The sequence below is a fragment of the Eutrigla gurnardus genome, assembly GCF_963514095.1.
Source record: "Eutrigla gurnardus genome assembly, chromosome: 10".
Lineage (NCBI taxonomy): Eukaryota > Metazoa > Chordata > Actinopteri > Perciformes > Triglidae > Eutrigla > Eutrigla gurnardus.
Genome location: NC_139924.1, coordinates 17,764,396 through 17,775,247, shown reverse-complemented (window position 1 = coordinate 17,775,247; position 10,852 = coordinate 17,764,396). Strand labels below are relative to the sequence as shown.

At 42.8% G+C, this 10,852-nt stretch overlaps 2 protein-coding genes across 3 annotated transcripts; one reads left to right on the top strand and one right to left on the bottom strand.

Moving 5' to 3' along the window:
• Nucleotides 1-29: 29 nt before the first annotated feature.
• On the bottom strand, nucleotides 30-3,520 carry cfap45 (cilia and flagella associated protein 45). 2 transcript variants are annotated; one of them, XM_084019906.1, is made up of 12 exons: nucleotides 3,315-3,520; nucleotides 3,075-3,170; nucleotides 2,509-2,627; nucleotides 2,174-2,315; nucleotides 1,912-2,079; nucleotides 1,617-1,795; nucleotides 1,392-1,521; nucleotides 1,116-1,262; nucleotides 898-1,011; nucleotides 580-773; nucleotides 258-482; nucleotides 30-166 (listed from the first exon to the last, which is right to left on the bottom strand). In XM_084019906.1, exons 1-12 carry the CDS (start codon nucleotides 3,315-3,317, stop codon nucleotides 100-102), a joined length of 1,584 nt encoding a protein of 527 aa, XP_083876032.1. In that variant the 5' UTR covers nucleotides 3,318-3,520; the 3' UTR covers nucleotides 30-99. The 2 variants fall into 2 exon arrangements, with proteins under 2 accessions (XP_083876032.1, XP_083876033.1); XM_084019907.1 differs by lacking the exons at nucleotides 3,075-3,170; nucleotides 3,315-3,520 and having other exon boundaries at nucleotides 2,174-2,374; nucleotides 2,509-2,631.
• Nucleotides 3,521-4,486: 966 nt separating this feature from the next.
• slc37a4a (solute carrier family 37 member 4a) lies at nucleotides 4,487-10,741 on the top strand. Its single transcript, XM_084020168.1, has 9 exons — nucleotides 4,487-4,622; nucleotides 5,900-6,558; nucleotides 6,925-7,157; nucleotides 7,372-7,615; nucleotides 7,951-8,109; nucleotides 8,185-8,270; nucleotides 8,427-8,540; nucleotides 8,637-8,775; nucleotides 8,926-10,741. Exons 2-9 carry the CDS (start codon nucleotides 6,411-6,413, stop codon nucleotides 9,090-9,092), a joined length of 1,290 nt encoding a protein of 429 aa, XP_083876294.1. The 5' UTR covers nucleotides 4,487-4,622; nucleotides 5,900-6,410; the 3' UTR covers nucleotides 9,093-10,741.
• The last annotated feature ends 111 nt before the right edge of the window (nucleotides 10,742-10,852 follow it).

Here is a 10,852-nt window from a genome sequence, read left to right as displayed (position 1 = left end):
CAGAATAATTTTATTGGTATATTCTTCTCAAGTTACACGACCACTTCAAACGTGTTCTCCCCGCTCCAGTGAGACCGTTTGATTCCAGCTGTGACTGAATCAGAGCGTGCATGTCCGGGCCTTCCTTTCCACCTCGGTGCAGTACTTTTCGGAGAGCCCCATCGCCCTGCGCATCGACAAACACGCGTCAGGTGAATTTTAGTTAGAGCCGGACTCGTGTCAACAAATATCAGCGGCAAAAGAGGCCCGTTACTTACTTCATCTCCTTCAGCTTCTTCTCCCTGATCTCGTCGAGGTGCGCGCGCCTCTGCCGGGCCTCCTCCACCAGCCGGTCGGCCTCGGAGAAAACCTCTCTGCGCTTAGCCGCGGCGGAGAGCGCGTGCTCCCTCATCTGACTTCGGATGGCCTCCGCGTTCCTGAGCGTTTTCTTACGCTGCTTCTCTTCTCCCTCCTTCTGTTTGACGATCGCTTCCTGCTGCACTCTGCATGGAGAAGGACGGAAGGACGGTAGATGCGGTGTGATAGTGTAAGAAAGTGTAGTGTTGTTGTTGTTGTTGTTTTTTACTTCAACTTTCTTACTTTAGGATCCTGTCAAACTCTGCCTTCTCCCGGCCAGCCTCCACCGATAGGAGGCGCTCTTTGAAGTGAACGTGCTCCGCGCGGGCTGCCCTCAGCGCCGCGCTCTCCTGCGCTTTCTTTACGCCGAGCTCCTTCTGCTTTCTCCTCCACTCTCGGTCTTTGGCTTCTTGGTTCCTCCGAGCACGGAGCTCATTCTTCCAAACGCACAGGAACAGAACACACACATGCTTTCAATCCCATCAATGGAAGGGAATTGCCTTTTTTTTTTAAAGTGATGATGTGGTTCAGCAGTGGACAGCTGGCAATTGTATTCCTGACCTGCTCAGCTTGGTAATCTTTGGCTTTTTCTTGCTTGGCCCTGAGCCTGGCTATCTCCAACTCCTTCTCCTTCTTGATTCGTCTCTTCTCTGCCTCATACTCTGCCTCTTGCTCCTGCGGAGTTCATGAAATATCAATATGAAACACACGCAGAAAAACCATGACTCAAATACAGACTACACCAAAGATATGTTGAACTTATTTGCTTTTCTTCCAACCATTTTGTGTCGCATGTACTCCATATTTTGGGTGTCAGCCAGCTTCTCCTCCTCTCTCCTCTGCTCCTTGGCCCGCATTGTCTCTGCATTGATACGTGCAAAATGTTCCTGCAGAAGCTGCTGCTCCTCCAGCTTCTTCTCCAGGGCCTGGAAGAGGACAATCAGTCAAGAGAAGAAAGAGTGCTTCAAGAAGTAATGTACTTTGAGCGGGTATACGTGTCTCTTTTCTATTGCTTGGGTTTGGTTTTGTCTCCCGCGTGTGGGCCATATCTGCACCTTCAGGTCCTCCAGGTTCATTTTCTCCTGTTTCTTTCGTATATGCTGTTTCTCCTGCTCTTTAATCTCGTCGTGCAGTTGCTTCTTCTCTAGATTATTCTGGATCTGGCCACAGATTTCTTGCATTCCCCTGAAATACAACCACATAATGATAGCTGGATTAAAGCCTCCCTAGAGTGTGGTACAGGTCATTTTTTTGATTTGTTAGAGTAGAGCTCTCTTCACCTCATCTTCTGCTGTGTGTGCTGCTCATCAATTTGCTCCATCATCTCCAAGGCCCTGCGTCGCTCCACCTCCATCATGTCATCCAGCCGCTTTTCCTCCTCTGCAAATATTCTTTGGATCTGTTTCTTCTCGTGGATCTGGGCATCAAGTGTGGCTTGACACTGAGCGTCCAGAATCAGCTGAGGGTATCACACACACAGAAGTAACAACCCTGAAGTAATGCCATTGATTGATGGGTTCACTTTCAGCCATTTTTTAAACTTTCCTGGTCTGCACGTCTACAGCTGCTTCCTACCTTGTTGAGCCTTTTGATCTCGTCCTCTTCCTCCATTCTTAAGGCGTGGACCCGCTCCACCAAGCGCTGCGCGTTGTCATGGGCCTCTATCTCTTCGTCGGTCAGCACCAGATTCCCCCTTGCTTGATCCGCCTCAAGGATCTGACGCTCCCTTTCCTCTGCAGCTTTCTGGGTGAGTTCAAAGGGGGTAAAAGGCTCATTGCCTTATTGTTAATCTGCAAGTTAAAGTACAATTATTATCTGAGTTTTTCGTGATTCCTACCATTTCCTCGTCTTTCTTTCTCTGATTATCCCTCAGGGCTTCCCTCTCCACCTTGGTGAGAACCTGAGACTCTGAGGTCATCTGCTCGTACTCAGCTGGTGTTAGAATGGTGGACTCTTCGGAGCGATCCTCACCTTTGATCCTGGAATAATGACAAGGTTTGATGGTGGGGGCTTTTTGGATTTCAGGACTGCAGAATCACTGAAAAAGTAAGCACCTTTACAATATTGTGACATTTCATGATACACAATAGCTCCGAATTATAGAGAACGTGAACTTTTCACACCAACACAAGCACACTCATTTCTGGAGGTGATCAGTGAGTGTAAGCCCACCTGAGAGTGCGAATCAGGTCTTTGGTGACTATTAAAACAGTCTTTCCTCGGTTCGTCTGGGGCCCATTCTTCGGAGCCTTGGAGGCCGCGTTTCCACCTTTGTCTAGCTTTGATGATATCTGGAGAGAGTTTCTTAGCAACATCTCACAAACCAAAGTCAGAATTTGTTAGGTCTCCACCCTAACAAATTCTAAAATCTAAGCAACCTGGGAACCAAATGAACACCTGCTGCCATGGTATTCCTATAAATATATATAATATAATATAATATATATATATATAATATATATATATATCATATATATATATTTGTATACATATATATTTATATATAATATATATTTTTGTATACATATATATTTATATATAATATATATATATTATATATATTTTTGTATATATATATGTATTTATACATATATGTATTTATGTATGTATTTATATATATATATATATATATATATATATATATATATATATATATATATATATATATATATATATATATATATATATCTCATCAAGCTATGATATCAACATTAGAGATATTTCCACTCAACACTCACCGGTTCGGGGCACCCAAAAAGGCTCTCATCCACCCTGGAGTCGGGGGCCACCTTGCGGTACCGGCGGGTAGAAGAGCTGTCCCTGGATCCCCGACTCTTCCAGAATAAAACATTACCACGCGTGTGAATTACCCGCTCACTATTCATTGACACGGTCTCCTTAACCGAGACGCCGTTGAAAACTAGACTTTAGCACTGAACTGAAAGTGGCATTGTCACTTATTTTAACCTAAAACTTACCATGCTTCTGACTTATTGGTTTCCAGGAAGACCGAGAAATGTTTGCCAAACGCCCTCGTCGTTAATGCAAGTTAAATGTTCTGTTATAAATGTCGCTGGCTAACTCATAAACTCGACAACTTCGAGACGTCCGATGAAAATGTAGAGACGTTTGTTGTCCGTCGCCATGGACACAAATGTGATGGAGCCTGTCTCACTGCCTGCGCGAGCCGCAGTCCAGCGGACACAGGACTGTAAACACACAATTATCTCCACCCTGTGGTTTTCACAGGCAATGCATTTGAACTGTCGCCCAGGCAGTGAAGAACGGGCTTCTAAACTCTGCCTGCTGCTACTTTAACCTTCCTTCAGGTGGCAGCAGAGAGCATTCATAATTAAAATATGCCCTGAAAATAGCCTACTATATAACTGCAGGTATTGATGTTATGGAAGGTTTTTAATTTCGTAAGAGGTGTTTTCAATTTAATAAATTTCACTCTAAGTTTATATTTTTATATAACTTTCCAGTAATTTTATCTTCAAAATATTTCATATCACTATACGATCGCAATAGTACATTCATCAAAAGAATAAAGTGTGCAACTGTAGCTATTTACAAAATCAACATTCCATAACATCCATATTTACAGTTATATAGTATTTTAAGGGGATATAGCATTCATAAATGTCCTATGATGTCACCTTTAGGAATGCTAAAGTAAGAGCAGGCAGACTAATTTCAGTCAACAAGCTCAAATGAATAGCCTTAACATATTAAATGGCTGATATTTATTCAACCTTTTATAAATGGTGCTCTGCTGTCACTACACTAGTAACTAGTACACCCTACTTCACATATTTGAACATACCATCATATGTATAAATAACACTCAAGTGCATACTTGGGGTTTTATTGAGGCTACCCAAACATACCAAAGGAGATGACTACTTAATTTGTGTGCTCTGTCCTTGTTTTTTCCTGATTGGATAACAGTGTGTATATATATCCTCAACTACACATTGGTACATTTGATCCTAAATGCAGTCTTTAAATTATTAAACCGTTAACTCGTGTATGTCAACATCAAATGTCTACCTTAGTTTAAACATTAATGGTTTGTTCTAGTAGTCGGGCGGAACCATTTGTACAGAGCGTGTTCCAAGACGAACACAGAAGGCGTTGCACACGGCCAGTAGCGGTAGCCCTTTAAAAGAACATCGATTTAATCGATTGGCCAAATCCAAGTGCGTAGGGCTGTCCCGCCGTCTAACCTCCGAGTGCTCGGGGGCTCCCTCGCAGACACTCTGAGCCCTTTAACACTACTTTCCGTAAGTCCACATTTCTACAGACTTTGCCGGAGTTTCCCCACAAATTATAGCGTTGTGGCATCACGGGGTTACCAGAGAAGCCCGGAAGAATACATAAAAACAAAGAAGATAAAGAGTACGGCACATATGGGGCATAAAACACTTGAAAACAGAAGAACTAGCTCTATTACCAACCGTTTATCTACCAGTTAATTTAATTTTGCATATTGAAGAACACCTAACTAGATGATTTCAGATCGAATCAGGAAGCAATGTAAAAAAATAAAATAAAAAATAAAAAGTAATGCCAGTTATGCCATTTCAAAGCCTCACCTTCTCTCACACTCAAAACTTTATCAGGTGACATCAGTGTTTTCCGACAGCGGGCACAACTGAAGTCACATAAAACTCTAACCACAGTCTGCACAGCAGCAGTTCATGTGGACCAAACTCTAGCTCGTCTTAGGAATTGATTTCTGTATTGCAATTATAGAAAATTTATACACATATACTACTGTCTTCTTGTTTAGCCACACCTAAAAAGCTGTTATGTTATAAAATACAAATGTTCATGTGAAAGAATTCTCTTTTCTTAAAAGAAAATATTGATTTGTGTGAAGTCACTCAAATTAGTCAAGCTGTAAAGATGAAAAGTGTTTTTGATGGTAGTGTTTTTCCTCTGTGTGTTCTGTGTGACAGCGCGTGTTGTCGCCATGACGATTGTTCACAGTGATGAGCCCGTTTTGCAGGTGATGTGAACTGTTGAGCTCAGGTGATTGTTGGTGATGTAGACTGAGTTTTGCACATGTGGCTCCAATTGTGACCGCTGTCGTTTAGCAATCAGAAACAACTGTTAATCCCCGAGGGGTCAGGATTTAAGGCTTTATGGGGGATTGGGCTGTTGGAGGGTTTCTTAACCCACTTCCACTACCCCACTAATTGGTTTTGGGAGGGAATTAATGTGGCAGAACCTCCATGTGAAGTGGGTAAGGAGAGGGTTTTTTGTAGGCTAACTCTTGAATTTGGCATCACATGACAAAAAAATGCCAAATGGGATTTTTGTAATGCATTTTAGATTATTGCACAAACGAGTGGGTCCAACACAAGTTTAGTTTTTACTTGCACATTTTGTTCATCAGCTTTTCACAGAAAAGATGAGGTGAACATATAGACCAGATATGAGACTGGTTTTGTAGAATATGTACACCTCATATTTTTACAAACTACCTACCCAACAGTGTAGCTTTAACTTTACACAAGCTTAATTTAGAAAGATTACTCTTTACTCATGTTTACAGGTCTTTTGCTGTTGAAGATCACTGCAGTTCGTACACCCGCTCTTAGGAGAGGAGCCTCCCCCTGCTCTGCTCCAACTATTGGACTCCACAGTTAATCATTGACCACGTTGATGTGATGACTCCTTCCATAACATCCTCAGTGGGACGAACGCCAACAGATGAAAAGATCACCTCGGTCGTTGCAGAAGGAACCCTTTTGTTTTGGCAAAAAAGAAAACAACAGATCACACACAGCGTTCGATGAAATAAACCGATTTGTTTTTCCTTTTCGAACCCCTCTGGCTGGCCTGCAGCGCACGGTAACGGCCCAGATGAAATCTGTGTCAGAGAAGTTGACCATTAACCTCCACTACTGATTGTGATCACATCTCCACTCATAAGCAGCCACTTCTACACAGTGGATCCTGTAGCAAAGTTCACTGTCACAGCCAGCAGACATCTGTCAAACGGCTTTGGATCGGTCCTCTGTCCTTCCAGTCTTTTGCATCTCCATCGGACTAAATCCGCCGCCATGGCTACAGCGAGTTATGGATACTACCGGGGCACTATATTTCTGGCCATGTTTGTAGGCTACACACTGTACTACTTTAACAGGAAGACTTTCTCCTTTGTGATGCCTTCACTCATGGAAGAAATTAAGCTGGATAAGGATGACCTGGGTATGCCACTCTTGATTTAGCACCAACTCTATGCTTGACTGTCATGTTTTGCACATTTTCCACACAATGCTGTTAGAGTACATAGGTGGAATCTTTTTCATTCAACAAAGCTGGATGAATCCCCAAAATGTCACCACCATAAGAATATCTAACTAACTTCCATACTTACTTTGACTTATCCTTGCACACCATATTTCATATGTTTCTTGGTAGATTACTGGTACACTTCAATCATGCATTATATATTATAAATGTGTGCTTTACGGAGAACTATATGTCAGCGATATTTAGTCAGGAACAGACATATCTTGCTTTTTAAGTTTTGATCTGCTCCGTGTAAACTTCTCTTCCACTCCCTTTGTTCAGGCATGATCACCAGTAGTCAATCTTTGGCCTACGCGATCAGTAAGTTCATCAGTGGCGTGCTCTCGGACCAAATCAGTGCTCGCTGGCTCTTCTCCATTGGCCTGTGCATGGTGGGAGGCATCAACGTGGTCTTCTCCTGGTCCTCCACCGTCGCCGTCTTCTCAGGCCTGTGGTTTCTCAACGGCCTGGGCCAGGGTCTCGGCTGGCCCCCCTGCGGCAGGGTGCTGCGCAAGGTACCTGAGCCACGAGAGAGCGTATCAGTCCCACGATGAACTGACTTCAGATTCAAGATGTGTCTTTTTCTCTGCTGTGTTTATAAAGAACAAACAGACGCCGTCATATACGCAGTAATTAACTGTACTGGGTTTGGAAACACAGTCCAAATCACATGTAATACACAAGTATTATATGATTTCATGTCATTGTCCCCTCTCCTTCTGTTGTCAGTGGTTTGAGCCCTCTCAGTTTGGGACGTGGTGGGCGATTCTCTCCTGCAGCATGAATCTGGCGGGCAGCCTGGGCCCCATTATCGCCACGGTGCTGGCCCAGAGTTACAGCTGGAGGTCGATACTGTTCGTATCGGGGATGATGTGTGTGGCGGCCTCCTTTTTCTGTCTGTTGCTCATCAAGAACGAGCCCAGGGATGTGGGGCTGCCAAACATAGAGGCAGCGGCCAAGAAGGGAAAAGGAGGTGAGGTCGGCTTCCACTGACAGTTCGGAATAATAATCCTTCGGTTTGGTAGGTTAGGTTCTTTAATGCGGTAACAATCACAAGTTCTTTGCCACTGCCTTTCTCTGGCTGAATTAGGCAGTGTTTTTGTTTTAACATCGTCAATACTTCAGCATGTGTGTGTGTGTGTGTTGTGACTAAAGGTCAGGGACTCGGTGGACTCTGTACCCAGTGTGACCCTCACATGCCATGTGCGTGAGCTGTGTCTAGCTCACGCACATGAGGTAAAGTGAGAAAAAGACGAGGTTTCCACCTCGGCATAATAACGCTTGGTCTTCTGCCGGCTTCCTGTTCAGGGTCCCCCAGTGATGAAAGCACCTTTACCGAGTTCATTCTGTCACCCTACCTGTGGCTGCTCTCGGTGACGTATCTGGTGATATTCGGGGTGAAGACGGCCTGGACCGACTGGGGCCAGCTGTTTCTTATTCAGGACAAGGGCCAGTCTACACTCATGGGTACGGAAGAGGATGTAGACACAGACTATTCTCTCGCTCATTATTTCTTGTGAATCACTATATTCTTCTTCGTAGGTAGCTCATACATGAGTGCCCTGGAGGTCGGAGGGTTGTTGGGCAGTCTTGCATCTGGTTACTTCTCTGACAAGGCGGTCGCCAAAGTGAGTTTCTGCTTAGTACAAATCTGATACTTTGTAATACTTATATATATATATATATAAATATACTAGTTTTCTGAACTGCACTAAGGGCTTCATCCGGTTGCTTTTGTCACGTGCAACATGAAGACTGATGCACATATCCGTTCTTTCTCACAGCAAGGTGTGAGAATCTATGGCAATGCTCGCCATTTCATCCTGATCTCCATGATGGCTGGAATGTTGGTGTCCATGTACCTGTTCAGAGTCACGGTTACTCCGGACAGCTCAAAGGTATCTGTTTCGAACACCGACGTCCCACTGCACAAAAGTTGACTACTGAGAAACGTGCGTCCACCTCATGGCTCTGCTTCTCATTTGTACTTTCAGGTATGGATACTCAGCTTGGGTGCTGCCTTTGGTTTCTCCTCTTATGGACCAATAGCGTTATTTGGAGTTATAGCCAATGAGAGCGCCCCATCCAACTACTGTGGGACGTCACATGCCATTGCTGCCCTGATGGCTAACGGTAAGTTGAGTGCATGAGCTTCCCAAATAGAGCTGTTGACTGCTACACTAATAATACATCTCCATACCAACAGTTTCTATAGTTTGTTTATTGTACGATAGACTTTTTATATTCTCTAATCCTTGGGAGTAAACTTGTTTTTTTCCTCAGTTGGTGGCTTCATGTCTGGACTACCATTTAGCACCATTGCCAAGCACCACGGCTGGGAAACAGCCTTCTGGGTAGCAGAGATCACATGCGCCATTACCGTTGTTGGATTCTTCCTGCTGCGCAACATCCGAACCAAGATGGGTCACGTGCCCAAGAAGGCTGACTAAAACATCATTACACCCAGTACTCGAGTTGTAAAAAAAAAAAAATCAGGGGGGATGGATGATTTTAACGTTTACGGACAGATCATTTGTGTTGATGATGCCGCATATGGTGGGAGAGCAACGGTGTACCCTTTTGATTATTTTTTTAAGCACAAAGATAATGATTATATTCTATTAATCTAAAACAACATGCATGCTATGGATATATGATGCTTGGTCCCCAGGCTGGCATGGCTACCACTGCTCCTACATAGTTAGGGTAAATGCAGAGGACACATTTTCCCACAGGGTGCAAGTGCAACTTCATACTCATGATACCTATAAATCTATTGGGAATACATCTATTACATGTTGAAACAAAACCTTACAAAACATTGTAAATGAACATGAATCCTCTCAAGTGTAGTTCATTTTAATTCAAGTACAAGAACAAATGTACCATTTACAAAATCTGAAAATAATACAAATAATACAAATACATAACACCACCTGACATTTCTTAAAGGTAGCCAAACAAAAGACAAAAAAGGGGAAGTAAAATGAAAAACTGACCAGTTAGGGTTACATTTCTCCCTCTTTGAAAAAGAAGTGTCTATTAAGAATGATCAAATCTATTCCTCCTCCAGCTCTAGGCTCCTCTTCTCTCCATCCTGCTTTCTCGCTATGGTTATCCTCTATATGAAGAAAACAACGACATTATGATTTTGTTAGAAGGAACAGACAGTTTTTTGGTTAAAATAAGAGGGCAGTCATCTCGCCCCATATTCAATTAGAGAAATGTTTACTATTCCAGTAAGAAATTCCAGGTGAAACCTTGTAACTTTTCCTTTTCTATTTTTTTGGCTTTGTATGTGAGTTTATTTCACCAAAATGTTGTAATGTTGGACCATTTCATGGTAAGTGCGCCCTCTATTGGATGGTGGTGGCTATGGGCTGCATTTTCGCGTTCCTAGCTGTCTGCATTCTACCTGACTGAGGGAGGCTGCTTCTGAATGAAGACAGAATCCTGAACTTTTGTTCTCATTGTCAATTTGTACAGAATAAAGTGCCTACGTGCTAAAGAACGTCAGCGTCCTGTCTTCAGTGCACCGGAACACAACGCAGTAACCGGCTACATGAAGTCTAACCTGACGTTAGTTAGCTAGATGCACGTACAGTACATCGTTAACTGTGTTGTCATCGTCTCTGTCCAGAGAGTCCACCTTTAGTGACATATCAAAAGTATTCCTGACTCCTGACTTACCTTCAGTGCTACTTTTTGCCCTCTTAAATCCGAAGTATTTTGTATTGTATTGAGCTCTGAGAAGGGGAATGCCTTTTCTTGAATTTTCTTTTGAAAGGTGCTTTTCTACATATAGTATTGACATGGCATTGATAATGCAACAAGGCAATGTAAATGACTGTACATTATATTTCTGTAAGATGAACACAGAACTGGAACCTGATTTAAGAGGTGGCGTACAAAATCTGTTAAAGTACTATTTTTTTTCACATTTTTGTATAAAAAAAAACTATAAGTGGCCTTTCTTATGAAAACAGTCAAAGGCTTGAATAAAAGATACTTGGCTGTTAATAATGCTAACTAATTTCTGGGTTTTAGGACTCATTGCAGCACTCTTCATGCAGCCAAAAATAAATACATGTACATTTTACAGACAGTATGTGATTTAATCTTCAAGTATTTACAAAACATTGTGTATTTACATTCCGAAACAAACATCCTCTCGCTCTCTCATCAACTGAACTTTAGCCACCTTCATATG

Excerpts from the sequence above, each read along its gene's own strand:
- slc37a4a (XM_084020168.1), top strand. The coding sequence starts at position 6,411 with ATGGCTACAGCGAGTTATGGATACTACCGGGGCACTATATTTCTGGCC. Across the intron at positions 8,271-8,426 it reads CTGACAAGGCGGTCGCCAAA|CAAGGTGTGAGAATCTATGG; the intron begins GTGAGTTTCTGC and ends TCTTTCTCACAG. Across the intron at positions 8,541-8,636 it reads TTACTCCGGACAGCTCAAAG|GTATGGATACTCAGCTTGGG; the intron begins GTATCTGTTTCG and ends TTGTACTTTCAG.
- cfap45 (XM_084019906.1), bottom strand. Across the intron at positions 1,796-1,911 it reads AGATCAAAAGGCTCAACAAG|CTGATTCTGGACGCTCAGTG; the intron begins GTAGGAAGCAGC and ends TGATACCCTCAG. Across the intron at positions 774-897 it reads AAGATTACCAAGCTGAGCAG|AATGAGCTCCGTGCTCGGAG; the intron begins GTCAGGAATACA and ends TGCGTTTGGAAG.